Source organism: Teleopsis dalmanni, chromosome X (assembly GCF_002237135.1).
Source record: "Teleopsis dalmanni isolate 2A chromosome X, ASM223713v2, whole genome shotgun sequence".
NCBI lineage: Eukaryota > Metazoa > Arthropoda > Insecta > Diptera > Diopsidae > Teleopsis > Teleopsis dalmanni.
Window position 1 is genome coordinate 57347673 of NC_051848.1, and position 20802 is coordinate 57368474.

General features: G+C 28.7%; 1 protein-coding gene across 2 annotated transcripts in view; it reads left to right on the forward strand.

The window, feature by feature from the left end:
• LOC119689530 (centaurin-gamma-1A) overlaps nt 1-20802 on the forward strand; it is a 424668-nt gene that overhangs the window by 317619 nt on the left and 86247 nt on the right. Inside the window, exon 1 of one of the 2 annotated variants that reach the window (XM_038104374.1) lies at nt 12957-13272. The exons of the other annotated variant lie outside the window; for it this stretch is intronic. Within the exon in view, the coding sequence (XP_037960302.1) occupies nt 13101-13272 (172 nt within the window). The 5' untranslated portion in view covers nt 12957-13100. Of the gene's footprint in view, nt 1-12956; nt 13273-20802 lie in introns of those variants that run through there. 2 annotated transcript variants of the gene reach the window in all.

Genomic DNA, 20802 nt, shown 5'->3' on the forward strand with positions numbered 1-20802 from the left:
TTTTTTACGAACAAAGTTTTCAAAATGCATTTGCATAAAAATTGTTCAAATTTGGCCTAGTTTTTGGATGTAGTTCAAAAAAATCTCTATGAAAAATTAAAAAAATTCACAACATTGTCTGAGTAACTCACAATCGCTATTAAAAACTTATACTTCTAGGAAATTTTGCAAATTTCTAAAACTTTTTTACTTAACTTTAGATTCATACTTTTAAATCTAAATATAGTTTTACATTCACATTGTTGGTATTCCCGGAAACCTAATAAAAAATTATTGAAATAAGTAGATTCGTACATGCTGCCTGCCTGACTAAGTCACATAGAGATATAGTAATGGTAAAATAAGTGAAATGCCAAGCATTTTGCAAAAAGAAAAAATTATTGTCAAAAAATTTTGTCTGAAAAAACTGTCAACATGCAACATTTGTGTTGTAAAAATAAAATCCAAACATTTGATTTAAATAAATTCATATAATACTTGATATCGAAGGGCTGCAGAACCGTCACGAACCCCATTTTTGGAAAAAAAACTTGCAATAAGTATAATTTTCGATTACTTAGCAAGTCATAGTAGTAAATGTGATACCTGCTTACGACATTTGCTTGTCGAAACATATCAAAAAACAGAACTGCACTTCGATCTTGAAAACTTTAACAAACTAACAAAAAGTTTATATATTAAACCGATCCAGAGTTATTAAACAAAAAAAAAAAATAAGTAAGGATGCTAGTTTTGGCTTTGCAGAAGCTTGGAAATCCTTAACACAGAATTTTGTACTTTATGGGGTCTGTGACGTTTCCTTCAATACGTTACAAAAATTTGACAAACCTAGTATACCACAATTACAGGGTTTTGTAGGAAGAATATAATAATCCATCTACTTGATCATCACTAGCATTTTAACTTTATACTTTTAACTTTATATCGTACTTCCTATAGTAAGTATCTTTTCAAGATATATATAACGCATATTTTGTTACAATACATATAATATATATAGGTTATATTGGATTGATCAGAAACAAAGCAGCTAGGACTACAATACTCTGTTGATGTAAGTCTCTGTATAAATACTGTAATTGTTATGAAGTTACAAAATAGAGCTTGATAGTCCGAGTCGGTTATTGATATAAGACTTTAATAACAAATAGAAGCTGTATGGTAGTTGCAATTTCAATTTGTAGAGCAGTGCGATGTGTTATCCTTGTCGAATACTTGGGTTATGTCGATGAATGCTGCAGTGCAGTAATCTTTTCTTTCCAGACTATCTGTTGCATATTGATAAACTCGATTTATCTATTCAATAGAGGTTTCAAAAGAATTGATTAGCAGGAATTAGTGAGCGACTTTGAATGATATCGTTAAGACACTTTAAAAAAATAAAGATCATGAGAAAGAAAATTATTTTGATACAATTTCTAAGTAAATGTTTTCTAAGTAAAGATGCGCCGAATTACTACACCTCTAAAATAAAAAAAAATTAATCAAACTTTTTCAGTTTTAGAAGAAATTTTGGTGGAAATATTGTTATTTCCACAAAATCTATCGTGTGCTTCGATTTGTTATCCGAAACATGTAGATAAATTATATAGCATAAGAGAAATTATACAACGATATCATTAACAATCGCACTGATCACGAATAAGTGATTTTCCAGAATCATTGGAGAATCTATGTCTATTTCTTTTTTTTTATCGAAAAATGTTATAAGCTCGGGAATTGCAGCCGGTAAACGAATTCATGCCTCTATACACAAGTCTGAAATATGTCAACAATTACAAACCTAATGAAAGAAATATATATATATATCATAGTATTTCTTTTGGAACCCCGTTACTTTTTGAGTGTCAAGTTCAGCGCCGTTCTTCTGTAATACTTCAATATATGAAACATGCCAAAAAGAAACAGTCTTTAGGTTTCAGTATTTATAAAATAAAAGGAAAGAAAATTAGATGTTAATTGTGAGGTAGGTGCTTCAGCGAGAATGAAAAATCTGACAAAAACGTCATCAATTTTCAGAACAATTTTCACTCAGACAAGTTGCAGACGAATTCATAATTTCATGACAAATAATTCTAATTGTCTTATTAAAACGAAAAGTTAAGAAAATTATTTTTGAAGCAATTTTCACGCTGATTTTATTTTCATTTGAGTTATGAATTTTTTCATATACTTTCAAGAAATTGCATTTTGATGGTTTCCGGCACTTCAATATGTAGTGATGTATTTTGAATGGCCACTAAACTTGTTAAATATTTATCTCTTTTTTTCGGTTTGAATTTAAAAATAATATTCAGTTTGAGTTTGAACTTAATTTATTTATGTTGAAGCTAGTTGAGTCAGTCCACTTAAGTACTTTTACTCTCTATTGACTGCGAGGTTTTTTCAAAACCCCTCTCTACGCCTTGACTAGATTATTGTTTATCACTTCATCAGACCAAATAATAATTGAACTCAGATCTGCATACCTCTTCGAGGAGCCTGTAACCATTCTGAGATTCCATAATACGGTGTTGGTAAGTCTGTCAGTTTTCGTAAATAATTTCAAGGTTCTATTCCTTATGTATTTTTTGATCGGACCCATCTTGAGGTCTCTGAGGACTGTGAATATCTGGTCTAGGGTGGATTTGCCAGGTCTCAAACCACAATGGTATGGTTTAATCAGTTGGTTGAAAATCTCAAAAAAAAAATAAAAAAAAATTATATTTTATTATTGCAAGAGAGTGTTTCCTATGGCTAAATTAACATTTACTCGTACTTTCACGCCTGTGTTTTTGGTTCCTGTTTGCTCTGCCAATTTATAATTCTGTCATAATATCCTGTGTGCCATAAATTTGAAATAAAATTTCAAAGTTAAATAATGAAGTCGTGTTCTCAATCGCACAATAGCCATTAAAAACTCATAAATATACGTAAACAGAGATTGCCGAGGTTAAGCATTTCAGTAAAAACAAATAAACAATTTAAAGCAAAAATAATTAATCTGAGCAAAAATTAAAAATAAACTTGATTATTTATGTATCAACGAACGCGACCCAAACTTTATGTCGAACAAATTGCATTTTGAAACACTATTTTATCTGAATAATTATGAAAATATTTTCATGTTTCTAGCGTTTCAGTTATTTCGGTACAGGGAAATCAAATTATTGGGATTGCAAACCGAATTTCGGCATTAGTGCACCGATGAATGGCACCGTAAAAAAAATTGCGGAAGCTCAATTGCAAAATTGTGGCAAAATATTTGAGTTTTCACAAATGAAATTCAATTTCAAATATTTAAAAACTCAGTGATTCAGAAATTCAGAAATTCAGAAATACTAAAATTCTTCCTTTGGCTTTTGCAGAAATTTCATTTAAAATTTATTAAAACAATAATTTTTTTTTTTTACTCATTATAATTTTTTTTTTCTCTCGATATTTCAATGCATAATTATTTCATTAATAATTGTACATTTAGCATTAGTAATATTTTTTAAATATTACTGAATGTGTTCATATAAAAATTCTGCTTTTATTTTGATTAATTCTCTTTAGAAATTGCGTTGTGGCCAGGAGTTTTCTATGAGTCAATTTTTTTAAAATATTACTTGGCACAATCACGACACTTTGCCATTGACATCATCATTATGTCAGCATCGTCATTAGTCGCATATCTGCAATAGTTTTTTTCTCTCCAATCTGACGCAATGATTAGATTTAGAAAATCATATAACATCTCATGAGATTTCGATGAGACTTACACGTATATTATGTCATAAGAACAAATGTTAAAGAACAAAAATTAAAGTAAAATTGGTTGATATGTAAATACATATAATATATACATACTGATAGATACAATAATTATGGATTAATTAATTTATTCTTTATAAAACTGGTAAATTATACCTTTATAAGTAAACTTTTTAAAAATATAATACAAATTAAAGATGAGGTCATCTGTTTAACCTAATGCACTCTCAAAATTTTATGACATTTCGAATAGAAGCACCACCAGACTTATTATAAATGTCTATGTAATATAACAAACGTAGAATTAAGTAAAATAAATCTAAAAATACTAAGTTATGTGAGTTGGTGCCTCAATTAGCGATTTTTCGCCGTTTTACCACATTCCACATTCTTCGCAAGAATCCCTAGCATAAAAGAATAAAGACTAAATCCATCCCAGCCAAATTGCTATCCTTGGCCTTAGCAGAAACGATATTAAAGTCTACACTGAACTTCTTACAGGACACTGTAGTCTTAATTACCACATGAAGATTATAGGTGTGGTAGAAAGTGACTCCTGTCGACTTTGGCATGAGGAGAAGGAAACATCAGAACATGTTGTATGCAACTGTCCAGCGGTGGCAAAGACGTAGGCTCGATTACCTTGGAAGCGGGATATTAGTTCCAAGTCAAATAGGTAAAATTAAGCCCACAGCAATTACAAGATTTTTAAGTAGTCTAAAATTGTCCTAGTTGGGCCTTTAGGCGCACAATAGATCTTTTAGGTCGCGGTCCTTTAATAGCCTATTACTTAAATAAATAAATAAATCCATCCCATCGAATTCAGATAATTCAACAGGTCTCTCATATTAACCGCTGAACAATCTGATAGACGGTCAAAGCAGTATCTTCCTAAAAACCTATTTCTTCTGGACGCCAGGGTCGGGTGGGTTTCCACCACTTCTGCAGTGAGAATTATAAGCAATACACAGTTTCTCTGCCTATACATCAGGTTCCTATACATCAGAACTGCAGTAAGCCTTGCAATGTTCACGCGATCTGTTTTGATAAGCTCTGAGGATCCAATTGCATGTTGGTACAAATCGTTCGGGTTGCTTAAGTACAATACAAATACGACCACTCTCACAAAAGCAATTAAAAAGTTCCGGTTATTTTAACTATTTATTTATATTTATTTAAAAATGTCTTTTTCAAAATTTTTTATATCAATGCTCTTCCGATAACTCTTTCGTATGTTATCGAATCGATTTTCTTTTTTTTTTTTTGAGAGGATAGCAGTCTCAATTTTATTTTACTTATTCATTTATTTATTTTTTTTTTAATAATAGAAAATTTTGGCTGCTGTATATATTAGCAAGTTTTAATAATTTTATGTCTATATGCACATATATATTTTATGTATATAGACTATACGGAGAGACTTTACGAAAAGAACCATTTTACGATTGTAGTTGCAAGCACAGATGTGCATCTTTTAGTAGTTAAATTTTCCCTTTAAGTGTGTCACACTGGCTGTGTACATCGCATGTCAATTTTGTCTTCCTGACACAATTTTTATGTTTTCCCTACACTGCAATTTACGACAGAGAGGTACGATAGAGAGACTGCCTGACGTAATAGCACGTCAATAGAGCATTTAAGTTTGCGCTTATGTAAGTTAATCATAGCCTTTGTTGCTGTTCTTGCTTTCAGAACAATTTCAGTTGTTGTGAATATAATTGCAAGCAGTGCAGTTGTTTATTCGACGCATCCTTACAGCGAATCAACTAAGAAGTCCTTGTTGTTGGCTTTTCTATTGAGGATGTGGGGATGTGTTGTCTTTTGTTAGTTGTGCTAATATTGGGTTGCTTTTATTTTTTCTTTGCTTAAGTTTATTTGCATTTTCAACTTAAATCTTTATGCAAAGCACACAACAACAACAACTTAAACAACGGCTACAACAAAACCAAATGCAATCACAGATTCATATTTAAAAAGTAAGAACTAAGGCGTTTAGATGATACCACGGGATTTTTTTTCTTCACTTCCTGTTATTTAACAGTGGCAAGTCGTGGTTGCAACATCGAACATGTATGTTGTTGTACTGTTAGATTTGCATGTGAACAGTTGTTTCAGTTATAAGCTTTTTTAATAATAATAATAATAATAATAAAATAAAAATTAAATAATAACAATAAATGACAAATGTTAATAATATTTTTCCTAAATCGTATAATCAATCGGTAACTGCAGATAATTACTGACAGACACTATTTACATTATTAATAATGAAGCTGGATTAAAAAACTGCACGTATGGAAGACTTTTTTCATACGAATGTATTATATTGTAAAGATATTTGCAAGAAACTACAAAAACTGCCTTTTAAATCTTGTACCTAACAATGAGAACACAGTGGTTAATCAGCAAAATTGTAATATTATTTTTCGAAGCATGCTCCATGATGATCAACACATTTTTGCATTCGATTCGAACCAATTTTGGAAACAGTTTTGCCATTTTGAAGTTGATATCTGCAAAACCAGGATTTTAAATGTCTCAACAGCTTGTTCGGACGTAGAAAAACGCTAACCACGCATTTTCTCTTGATATTTCGAAACAAAAACAGGTCATTAGGTGCTAAGTAGGTACTGTAAGATGGATAACCCCTCAATTCGACGTTTTGAGAGCTGGAAAAATCTTTTGTTTGAGCTGTTGTGTGGGAGTTCGCATTGTCGTTGTAGGGGATGATCTTCAGTCGACGGTTGATTTTCCTTAATTCTTCGAAGACTTTCGACAAACAAATGATTGTGCACCACTCACAATTGATCATTCTACGCTGTTCAAGTAGTACAGTTGGTGCATGACAAGTTTTTCTGAAAAAACATATGACCTTTTGCTTGAATTTGTTTCTTTCGCGGATGACTTTTGTTGAGTTCTGCTCACTTTCGAAGACTTAAAGAGTAGATAACGGTTTATTGAAATCTTTTGAGCAATTGTTAAATTATGGGAAATACATCGAGAACAAATATTTCTAAAAACTAAATGTATATGTAAAATTGAATGCCCAAGGAATAGAGGTGGCCTCGCGGTATGCAACATACTAGAAAATATCAAACCTTCCAACAGAAGTGTCAAAATTCATCTGGGTTGACTAAAAAGGCAGCCTACATACCTAATGTAGGAAATTAATCATTCTTAATTATAATTACAATATTTGATCCAACATATCAGGAATAATATCTCTTAAGCTAGATTTATGCCTAGGAGCCTAGGTGCTAGGTGCTTGACTAAAAAGACAGCCTACATACTTAATGTAGGAAATTAATCATTCTTAATTATAATTACAATATTTGGTCCAACATATCAGGAATAATATCTCTTAAGCTAGATTTATCATAGTTTTTTTTTATAATATCCCATTCCCATTCTAATATTTTTCCTATAAGCATTGTTTTTTAAAAGGATTCAAATTAATGTGAGACAATTACTCTATATTAACTAGTTCAAGTTAAGTACTGTAGAGAATGGTTATATTCTATTAAATATTAAATGGTAATTAAATTAATTGGTCTATGCTATTCTCTATCTTTCTTAAACCTTTCTGCAGAAATAAAGTAAATTTGATACACTCTCAATATGCAATACAATAATTATATTAGATTATCTTGACAATTAATCGAGTTAAGCAGCTCATTATGATCCTGTAAACCATTAAGATGTCATTGAATATGAAATTATTTGAAGAAATTTTAAAAAAATGCAAGATTTTTATTACCTTAATGCTACATTAAGTAGAAAAACGAGAGATATAATTGCCTATAATATTTGCTCTGCTTTCAGCTACAGCTAGGCAACTAGAAAATAAGTCATTGTTTCTGCTTTCTCTTTATCTTCGTTATTTTTAGTGTACTCATAAGAGATACAACTCCGCCTTACAGCATGTCTACCATATAGCAAGCGGCTGGTTATACAATTCCTGTCTTTAAAAAACTTCTTTCTTAATAGACTGAGTAGATCTCTTGTTTTTACATTGACTTTCAATGTTTTTATTCATCTCAGACCTCTTGCCCACTTGAGCGACATTATTCTTTAATGAAAAGTAATAGCTTGTCTACCATATAGCAAGCGGCTGGTTCTACAATCCCTGACTTTAAAAAAGTTCTTTGTTAATAGACTGAGTAGATCTTTTGTTTTTTTATATTGATTTTCAGTGTTTTTATTTTTCTTAGACCTCTTGCCCACTTGAACGACATTATGCTTCAATGAAAAGTTATAATTGGCAATAAACATTTCATTATTGATACCAACTACACCCGTGGAAAGATCAATATCCTCTCAGCAACAACAACAATTGGTTGTAAAAATATCTTTATATTTGAAGATATATGCAAAATCAATTTATCTATATAAAATCGTTATATCTTAAAATTAGTTTTATTATATTAAAGTGAAAGATATTATACCATTTTGTGTTTCTTATTCAATACAAAGCGATTCCATTAAAAGGAATAATTAATTTCTCCAGCTGAATTTTAAAAGTTAGAATTCGCAAGGTCCAAGGTACTTTTCTAAGTTATACTCTGCTGTCAAAGTAAAAATATTAATATAAACTATATATATACGGCTGTAACATGAAATTATACAATAATTGAATTCTTAAAACGTCTTTTAGAAATATATACATATAACTGTAATGGTAGTAGTTTGTTTTAGATCTTCCTGATAATCAATATTTCATTCATGATTCATGAAGTTTAAAATTCTTATTCATTTTCATTCATTATATTTTTACTGCACTGCAGTATCTAAATTATTTCAATTTATTTTATTTTGAAAATAAAATCATATATAAAGACGTCATACTGTATTTTTGCTTTATATATGCATATTTTTTTTTTTATTTAAATGCATGATTTTTTTTACTGCAATAGAATTTCACCTCTCTACTGCTGTGTGTTTTTTGGGCAAAATATTTTAATTTTCCACTGATAAGAAAAATACTCAAAATTATCACTAAAGGGAAAGAATGAACCAACATGACAAATTGCCCAATAATTTTTTATATAAATGCACTTTACAAAAAAAAAAATACCGGTCAGTTTCATTGGGGTTTCTTAAAAATTATGTGATTACTGAAATACAATATAATTAGTTGATGGCTAGTCTAATGATTTGTTCTCAATATAACAATACATATTTTTGAAGTTATTTCTACTGATATTGAAGATATTAATACTGATACTGACTTTCAGATTCAAGTAAGTAAAAAATCAAATTTGTTAAGCATTGCGCTTTAAAAACTTTTATAAATTATTATTATTATTATTGTTAGGGGATATGCGACCGTGTGGACTATTGTGCTCCCTTCTTAGTTTAGAGTAGGTCTCTAATCCCTGTTTCCTCAATAAAAAGTAGTATAGAAGCTACTTTACCGAGCTTTATAGCCTCTTCTATAAGAATATACATTCCCAGGAGCCTATTCCGTATATGCATTAGCGCAGGGCATTCTAACAGCACATATGTGGCCGACTCCTCATTCTCTTCACAGAATCTACAGTTTGCATTCATATGTATACCCAGTCTCGTATATACTTTTATAAATAAATATCTATAATAAATAATATATGGTATTTTGACTGTAATTTTGAATAGCGGACATTATGATTGTTACAAATTAATGATTGCAAACCCTAATTAATTAATATATTATATATCTTGCTATATAATTTATAAAAACAAAAATATCTAAAATTATAGATTCATAATTTTTTCAATACTCTAAATAAAATAAAATAAAATCGACTCAATTAAAGATTAAATATATAGTCATTTGAATCGAAGATGTATTTAAAATAATAATAACAAAATATTGTTTTTTAAAAAAAATATCGAAAACAAATGTATCTCATTTTTACTATAAAAGATATAAATAGGGTTATACAAAATAAAATGACACTGAGACCCTAAATCGTACGAAAGAATTGTAGCTAAAAGAATTATTTATTGAAAATGCAGAAAAAATTGCGCCGCATAAAATACACGATAATGTTGTGCCAAAGAACTTCCGCCACAGGAAAAAGAAATATTTATTTATATAAACAAAAATTATGTATGATATAAATTTTTTTCTTGCCTTTATCATACAAAAAAATCCCAAAACAATGCAGGCAAGCAACATGTTAAGCCTTAATGTTAAGATGATGTTATGTTAACATACAATTGAATCAGCTGTAAATAATAAATTATCTACGAATTGATGTGATTGCTGTTAATAACAGTTTTTTAATAAAGTTAAAAATATTTTAACTGTTTTTATATTATCAGTAAAGTAGAAATAAATTTCTTATAACCTAAAAAAAAATTTTTTAAAATTATTAATAATGGTCAGCCTAAGTTCAATTAATTAAAATAATATAAAAAACATAAAATTTTTGTTGTTGTATTTCACTACTGTTCGAAAAAACCTCTTAAGTATTAATAAATAAATTTCGAAAAATTGTTGAAAGAAATAATAGTTAGAAATATTGAAGCGCCCAATTCTAAACAATCTTCACCAAAATAACGGTAATACGATAGAGTCCAGCTGATAAATGGATTAAATGGACTACTTATATTATCAAATGCATTATTTTGTCTACTTTTCTGTTATTTTTTAGTTGAACTTTGGCAAAAATTGAATGTGGACTTTCAAATATTTTGACTATAAAGTGGTTTTCTAGAACAGTAGTGAACTACAATAACAAAAATTTATGTTATATTATTTTAATTTGTTGAATTTTTGGCTGACCATACAGCTGTTTCAAATATTATCAAATATCCATTATCTGTGGTCTTTGGATATAATTCTTGTATTTAATTATACGTAAAAATTTTTTTTGAGACGGCAAGTACCATGAATCGATCTTGTGCCCTACCAGAGTCAGTGTTCATTAACCAACTGACCCAAAGCCGTACTTGAATTTTTATGTTCGCTAATTTTTCTGAAGTTTTGTTAATTTGCTGTGAAAGTTTTCTTAATAAATCTTCTTGCTGTGTTTATATTAGAACGAAATCATAAACCAGCTATAGAATAATTAAATTAATTAATTATATTTTTATTTTTAAATTGTTAAATTTCAATAGTATTCTGTTTGCAGAGGTAATATTTGTTAGAGCTGACCATTTAATTATTAATTAAAATTCAATAGCTTGAAGTAAAACTCGCATCAATCTTTTAAGTAATCTAATAAAGTAAAACCGCTTTCTTAATAAACCACCTAACATTCACTCCAATGAGATTCAACCCTTTGATCTAAGCCAGGTTCGTGATATAAGGTTTACCTACTTATTTTGTTTTTTTTTATACAATGTATATTTAAAATAAAAATTTGTGATATTATTAAAATTATGCATTGGTTATATTATAATTATATATCATATGTATTATGTTGTGGGTAGTTGAGTCAATGCACTTCAGCACTTTTACTCTCTATTAACAGCGAAGTTTCTTCATAACCTCTTACTACGCCTTCACTGGATTACTGTTTATCATACCATCAAACAAAGCAATAATTAACCTCAGATCTGCATACCTCGCCGAGGAGCCTGTAACCGTTCTGAGATTCGATAACGCGGTGTTGGTAGTTATATACGATATAATTATATATCATTATATATCGTATTAGGTTTGTATATAATCGCGCTATTTAAAATGAAGTTCCGTAGTAAACAATAATTCCTGATAGGTCTTGATTTAGTTATTTATGTGCATTAAACGTGATTTACGTGCGCCATACTTAACGTAAATTTTAAAAATAAGAATATGTATATAGATGTATATAGAATATGTTTGCGAGTTCGAGTAAATTGATAGTAAATTGAGGGAATTAGTAAATAATGTTGGTATGGAAGCGAATGTTGGTATTTACCAGAATTTCGTGTAGGGTAAATTAGGTATTACCATTATGAAAATTTTATAAAATGTTTAATAAATAAATGTGAAAACTTTTAAACAAAAATAATAAATAAGTGCAATAAGTAAATTAATAAATATTTACATAAGTGCAGTGCAAAAAATCCCTAAGAAATTTCAATTTACTTTACCTCAATTTACTCGCACACGGCCATAAAAGTGCAATATACAAACTCTATAAAATAAATTAAATTAAACAAACAAAAAAAAAATAAAACATTAGAATTTGAGTTGCAATAAAAAATAGACACATGTGTGATAAATGTTAATTAACATATATATTTTAAAATTTCCCTTATCTAAATAAATACCATTACCCCTGCCATAAAATTACAATTTAATCGCACGTGCAAAACGTTTTGTCAACTAATTCGTGCCACATCTGTGCTATTAATGCTGTTAGGAAAAAAAACCACCACTATAAGTCATATATGTCTTATCATTCTACTGTTGCTAACAGTACATGCTGCTGTTATTAACATTACCACTTGTAACAGACTCTTGTTTTTGCGTTCGTCGCTTACTATGCACGATATTGTTTTGTATCTGAAAAAAATTTCCCTCAGTTGTAGTTTGGCTGCGCATATCTGCGGTTCGTTTATGAAACGTTGCTGCGTATGTGCGTTTAAATTTAAGTAAATATTTTTCGGAAGAAAATACGTAAGGCGCGCGTCAAACGTGAATAGAAAGATTCAAATATTTGTTAAAATTATTTTATTAATTTCAAAATAAGTTCAAAACTTACACAAAGCTTTGAATGAAACAGCAACTAATCCAAAAATCTATTAAAATATTTATTAAGCCATAGAAAGTAAATTTGCAATAATTAAAAAATGTTAAATAAAATTATTGTCTTATATCATTGTGGTAGTTCGTGTGTGCCAATAATAAAAAAAAAACAAAAAATTATTAATTAATTATTAGTGACTAAACAATTTCTACCACTGTTGGCTGCTTGCTGTTAGTCACATTAAATATTTAAATAACAAATAATATAAACAAAATATTAGCTGCTGGTAGTGCTGCAGACCAACCGCAAGAGATACGTACGTGTACGTGAAAAAGTTTTAAATATGCAAAGAAATGCAAAGAAATGCAAATTTTAAATTTGTTAAGTGCAAATAAAAATTTTATTAAAATAATGTGTGTCATTCAGCAAAAATTCACTAAAGAATTTCACAATAATAAAACTAATTTAAAATTTTGAAAATCAAATTCCAAAAAAAAAAAAAAGTTTTTTCAAAATTTCTAGACAAACTAAGAAAATTACTCAAAAAATTATTGGAAAGAGATCTCAATATAACAGTGAAAATTTTTGTCATTATCGGACAAGAAGTTTAAAAAGTATTGAAATTTAATATAAATTGCTTGAATTTACTTAATAAACTTAGTGTCTCTCGAGCTAATTTTTTTTAAATAATTTGCAACAAATATGTTGGCCGTAAAGAATTTCTTCTTACCGGAGCGCACCGCAAAAGCACCAGAAACCCCACAACGTTTTTCACGCATGCCAGAGGCATTTTTGCGTTCGATACGCAGGCGTTCTTTACGTGTGAAACGTGCGAAAAGTTTAGTTGTCCCCGATCGGGAAAAACGGAAATCAGGTGAGGTATAGTGTTGATTTCGACAGCAAACATCACGTCCACTAAGGTCTAATATGGCCAGTGGCAATACAATAAATATAAGTCTTTATATAGTTTGTGGATATTTATATAAGTTCCTGTGTTCAATACTAAATCAGTTAATTAAACAATTCGTATGTGTAAAACCGAAAACACAAGGCTTTAACTCTAAGACCAATAAAGACCAGTCAATTTAATAATTCATATATGGCTAACATTCAAATCAATGGCACTAACACCGATATAGTCATGTTAGCATATGAACTGACAATTGCATATCGGTCAAAGCTATAGCTTTAGCACTGACTTGGGCTAATCACAATTTGATTAAATGATTGCAAATCAGTCAAACAATAAATTTTTGGATACCGTATGAATTGTATGATTGTCGTATGATTAAACGTTTGCATATCAGTTGATCAACCAATATATAGGTACATAATGTTGAAATATTTTAGTTGAACTACCATGGATTAGGCGATTGCAATTCTATGCCCTTACTTTTCATAAAAATCATTTATTTTATTTTTTGTATTTTAAAAACATTTATCAGTCTATATAGTTTAATTTAATATATTGTATTTTATTTTGTTCACCGAAGACTATTAACAGTAAATAAGAGAAAATATGCAATGTTGGTTGTTTAGTTGGTTCAAGTAGTAACTCTATATGGGTTCAATTATTTTTCACCTTTTACCATATGATTGTCAAGTTGCTCATGTAGATCCTATTTATAATCAATTCATGTCATTTAGATAGTTTTAACATTAGTTAGTATTAGCTGTCACTAACTCTCCAAGATTATTACATAGCGGTTTATCGAAGGTAGGTGATCTCTGCCTCTAAAATAGCAGAACATATACAGATAAAGTGGGAAATAGTTTGCTTTTACTATGAATGGTTAGGCAGTAAATATTGTATAGGATTTATATTGTAGTAGCCTGCTCTCTAAAATGCATTTAGCTAGTAATTACTACCCTCAGCTATATACAGTGTCCACTTTTATAAAATTTTGTGTTTAAAATATTTACCATTACCATTGGTCTATAGTCTCATAAAACAAATTTATTGTAAACTAAAAATTTATATATAGCATAAACTATCCTGATGAACAATTGTCAAGATATTGAAGATTTTTAGACTGAAGGCTTTTTTACACCATGTAAATTGAATACTACCAAATAAAGCACTATGAACTATAAAGCATAGCATAATTTATAATTTTATTTTTTTTTCTTCTATAAATGTCCCGATACTTTAATACTTTCCTTCTTAAATTAGATTTCACTTCCTTAGACCCTGATTTTTTAACCGCCAGTACACTAACTGTCCACGCTACTAGCATTTATATATTTGCTTTCTATAATATTCAATTTTGGGAAAATATTTATTCTATTCTATGTATTCCAATTATAAGACTATTCCTGGAAAACACAATATATGTTTTTCTGATCTGCATTACGTTTTGGATTGATGGCTTATATTTGGAGACCTCAATAGCTCTATCTTTTACGTGTTGTTTAACCTTTGAAACTCATATATTTTTATTTATTTTTTATAATATTCAATTTGGGAAAATATTTATTCTATTCTATATATTTCAATTATAAGACTATTCTTAAAAAACCCTATATGTTTTTCTGAACTGCATTACGTTTTGGATTGAGGGCTTATATTTGGAGACCTCAATAGCTCTATCTTTTACGTGTTGTTTAACCTTTGAAACTCATATATTTTTATTTATTTTTTACAATATTCAATTTGGGAAAATATTTATTATATTCTATATATTCCAATTATAAGACTATTCTTGAAAAACAATATATATTATTCTGATCTGCATTACGTTTTGGATTGAGGGCTTATATTTGGACAATCAATATTTCATATATCTTCATATTTCTTTAAATTTTATTGTTCTGTAATTTTAGAAATTTTTTTACTCCAAAAACAATTTTCTTTAAACATTTTCTCAGATACAAATTTGTGACTTTCTTATTACTGCTACGGGAATAACTGTAAATGTTATTAATTTTTTAATAATAAATTTTGCAATAAATTAAAATAAGAACACATTTCATTATATTTCGATTACAGTTCGTACCAAGTCATACTCAAATTTCTAACCGTTAAGTCTATTAAAGCATTTAGGCACTATCCATTGGGACTTAACATGTACAAATGTGTGAATACATAACACAGCAGTACAAGATACAAGATACAAAATACAAAATATAATTTATTGGCCAAAAGAGTTCATTACTCCCACACAATACTCAAGGCGGCAACAAAGAGAGGATTTAACTGTGCGAACACAAAAGATTGTCCGCATGGTCCGTATAGGGTTCAGCAATTCCATGTGTTGCGGCTTAAAGTTTACAGTACCAATAATTACTTTTGTTATTACTTTTTATATTATAATAAATGTGTGCTAACACTAAATTGCAACTATGACATATATTTAGTTTATCAGTAATTCCAAAGCTCAAATTACTATAGTTTTGTGCTTAATAATGATAAAATTAACAAATTTTGCACTACTCTACTAAGAGTTGCCAATTTCCTCACCGTTTTTGTTAATGTTAATATATATATATTTATTTTTTTTTTTTTGCTTTTGCTAAAAATAATTTCAAGAAAACATTATTATATTATCTTATAATTGATGTACGATTTATATTTTAAAATTGCTTATTTAACAGAGATGTACACATACATTGTACTGACAAAAAAAAGTGAAATTTTTGCATCAATATTTAATGTTTTATATTGTTACGTAGCATTTGTTATTTAGTGTATCATTTTGTGTTATTTTAAGTTAAATATATTTATTTACATATACATATATATAGTATAATGTATATGTTTTATCTACTATATTGTATAAACTTTGCAAAATTATAAAAATTTTGAAATCATTTGGGTTTTAATATTGCTTTTTTACTTTTTCTTTACAAAAAAAAAATCATTATACGTTGTATTGTTTTTTTTTGTTGTTGTGCTTTATTTTTGTTAATAATATTAAACAATTTAAATTGGCATAACAAAGGTTTTTGTCGGTACGCCAACTCTTCTCCAGTGTTAAAAGGTTTAAATTCATTCAAAATTGCTTCTTTTTAAACTTATATCGTATCGTATAATTTGGACTCATTGTTGTGCAGGTTATGTCAAAACGTGTGTCATAATTGACATTTAACATCATCAGTTCAAGTTTTTATTTAAAATATTTTTTTTTTCCTATATGTGAAAACCTTTCCATACTATTATTAGAGTTACTATTAGCTCATTTTTGCACTTAAATCATCTTAATACTAATGTATATGAGAAATCAAGTTGCTGCTAAGATTTTAATTTTATTTTTACGACTCGTCTGTCAATGGTTAAGCTTGAAATTATATCGAATAAATTTAAAAATTTGAAAGTCGAAATCGTGTCGAAAAATATTTATAAAAACATTATATTAAATTTAGAATTAACTAACAAAAAAAAAACCAAAATACTTAACAATAGAAAAACGAAAGTAAAACTGCTTGACATAATAAAGCATAATCATATGTTATGTATAGTTTTATAATATATATATATATACTAGTTTTATAATAGTTTATAATATATATAATATATAATTTATTCTAAAAAAATTTTACGATATATCACTCAGGTCACTCAAATAGACATCGTCAGAACCAGCAATTCTATTCTGTATAGAGAGTTCGATTCTTTTTTAATAAAAAAAGTGGGTGAAAGCTATATCACCACGTCACTACAACCTTTAAAGATTATTGCAACAAACCCATTTTAGTTTTATAGTCTTTTGGTGAGATGTTGCTTAAGTGGATAGGTAATTGATAAGTACCAAAGTCTTAGTCTGTCTACACTAACACAGTGACATAGATTGTATACTGCTGTTTCATCTTCTTCGTTTCAAAGTCTGTAACCATTATTTCTTGATATACCTAGACTCGATAGATGCTTCTTAACTCTACAATATTTAGTGAGAAAATCTGTGATATGTCGTATGCGTTTCCTATTCAGCATTAGCAACTTCCTAGTTCTGGCTGTTGAGCGATTTGATATGAATTTAGCTGGTCGTTATATTATTCCAATCAGTCTAAGCTGCTCTTTTTGCAACCATTCATTGATTTTAACTTTAAGAAAGCTTATGGAGAACCATCCGCTTGAAAAAAGCTATTTTTTATGATAATTGAAAGCTAGAAATTTAAGAACATATAAGAAGGATATGCATTCATGACAACTTTCGCTTAACAGATATTTCACTGTATTAGATGAAAAGTAGCATTAGTAGTAATGTATTAAGGGAGGTATGTGAAGAGATTTCCCCTTTGACAATATAATCTATAGAACACTATCAACTATGCGCCCAAAAAAACTGTAAGACTATAAAAAGAAAAGAAGATTACATCTGAATCTACCTTTAAGCTAATTCTCTACAGCAGAAGTTGAAGTAGCGCACAATAAGCTACTAGCTATACAACTATGGCTAGTATGGTATGGTCATATTATTGTCGAATAATTATTAAACACGGATTTTTTTTTAAAGGTTAGTTTATTTAGGTTAGTTTTGCACATACTCTCAAAGCATAGCAAAAGTCTCATAGATTGTAGTTTACCATAGCTGTTTATAATAATAAGTAAACCAAACTTTGTACTTCTACGAATTTGGGAAATTTCTGAAAATATCAGACCACTGAACCAATATTACATTTAAGGTTATAATAATTAAATTTATAGTTTTATTATTTGTTTTTTTCTTTTTTCTAAATTAAATCAGTTGTCTAAATTTTTCATTAACCTATCTCCCTTTACTGGTTACTTACTTGTTTTTCTACTGCAAACATTTTATTTTTATTACAATTTTTTACTTATGTTCATTATAGTTTATCTTACTGTATCTTAAAAAAAATTAAAGCATTACGTCAAATGCTTAAAGAAAATATTTATTTCTATATCTATATCTATACGTAAACCTACATCTGTATGGATTTGAATAAAAGTAAAACAACAGATATGGGTATGAGTCGTCTACTCAATACAATAGTTGGAAAATATTGTTTAGTGTCAAAACAAAAGATATTATTTTTTGCTTGAGGGAACTACTTTCTCAGTTGCATCGCAAGCTTCTCTCAAATGGTGCCACAATTTTACTATGCCAGTAACTTGCTTCCTGCTTCCTGCTTCCCAACGGTAAGCTGAGTGCTTTCGCTATCACTTTTCACCTACTAAATATAAAGTTGCTGTAATGTGTGGTAAGTAGAGAGTACTCATATCTTCGATTGATGTGTCAATAAATGAAGAGGAACAAAAGTTTTGGATGGATGGAATTATGCGCTACAGAATGCAACAATGCAGCTGCGCTATATTGTGTAAAGCACATAATGAATGAAAATCAACTAAAATGAAAATATGTCACTTGTAATTTTGCATAGTTTCCATTTTCATTTCCATTTCAATTTCAATTTCCATTTTCATTTCGATTTTATTATTTATAAAATCATTGTTCTTACTTATGTTGTTGCTATTTGATCAAATGCAAGATAGTAGGATTATGCGCGCAGATAGTAGGAATTGTGCAGATACTTCGTGAGCGTAGAACCATTTTTTGTGGGTGGTTTTTTCATACTTGGTTGACTGCAACTACAGCTACGCGGTCTGTAGATAGATATAATAATAAATGAATTACTTTGCACACTATATATACATATATGTATATGTACATATAAGTATTCAAATAGTTTTTTAGTTGCATTCTAGAGATAGAGATATGCAAAAAGTAATTGATTGTTGTGAGAAAAATTCAGTGTGTTTGAAATGCGCATATTTTATTTATAATTCTTACTTCAACTTATGCTGATTACCGCTACTGTTGTTTGAATAAAAGTATTATTTAAATAAATATGAAAACCATTTGAAAACCAATTTATTATGCAAAATAGTAGAATTTTATTTCTATCTAATTTTTTTTTAAATTTTGTGCTTATAAATGCATAAAAAATAGGTTAAATATCGAAGCTTTACAGAGAGTTTACTCGTAATTTATGCATAAAGTAAATATGACAAAAATACTAAATAAATGACACATATTTGCAGCAATCATTTGAAAATGAAGTTATGTATTTGGTTTGGAATTTACATTATATGTAGAATTTGTACGATTTTCAAAATGTTACACTTCGCAATGAGTTTAAACCAAATACCATATTGCTGAGCTAAAAAAAAGTATTGCAAGATGAAAATAAGTAAAGCATTTATATGAAATATATATCTGCAATGTGTTTGTTATATGCTAAAACAGTCTTTCAATCCAATTTAACCTAAATACTCGTATATACTGTGTGCATATTCAACACATTTCGTCCTCAATTATCGATGAATTTTTTGAGAATTTTATCTCGGAAATATCGTATCGAAATCAAACAGAAATTATACTTGCACTGTGCGTATAAAAAAGTGCCGGCTCTGTTGTATGTATTACTGTGTGCTTATCGCAGGCAATCAATCTTATTTCGTCTTATAAACTTTGGGGATATGCTTTGCTTAGAACACAAAAAAAAAATTCCTGACAACTGGTTTGTATATTGTATATGTAGGCAAAAGCAGTTAGACAAGTCGATGAGCCTCAATCATTGATGTTGTTGATATTAGTATCTTCCGGATACATCTAGAAGGTATAAGTAAACATATTCCTCCGCCCATGTGATAGGTGTTTATTGTGTGTGCGTCTCTCAGTCCGTTTGTGCCGTTAGGGATTTTAAAATAAATTTTACGCACTTGTTGCAAAAACCTCTTAAACACAAAAAAAATAAAAAGTACAGAAAAATGTTCTAACAGCAAAAGTTCTCTTCGTAAGCATTTTTTATTTGAAAATATTCGAGTCAGGATAAATAAGACAATTTTCAAATTTTATACACGTCCTAAGGATTTACAAAGCATAAAGTTGTTACGTTAACAATTTTTTGTATTCCCCCTTTCTGTGTACCCTGTGAGCTTTATTTTGTTTGGCATTTTCCATTATGGATTCCTCATGTCATTTATTTTTTTCAATTTTCCAAGCTCTGTTTGATGTTCACAGCAGAGAAATAATGTTAAAAATAAAGTTTTTTTAAGATTTAAGATTGCTAAATTTATTTTATATTATGATTAGCTATAAAGTGTGCGTATATGCATATTATAAAATATATATTATAAAGATATTTGAACACTAAATTGAAACTCTGTGTCACAGCGTTGATTCATTGATTGATTCATTCATACAGACCTATAAATATAAGGAATCTATTTACACATATATATAAGTGACAGTTTATAGTATTAAGTTTTTGTTTTACTGGTGTTATACTTACCTTATTTTACAATGTTCTTCCCTAACCTATTATTTGACTTACAAGTGCTTAAGTACGGAAAGCTCGCTTTAGCTTAATTTTATTTATAAATATATATTTAAATATAAATATTTTTGTTTTTAACTGATTCAAAAATTATTAAAAGACTACA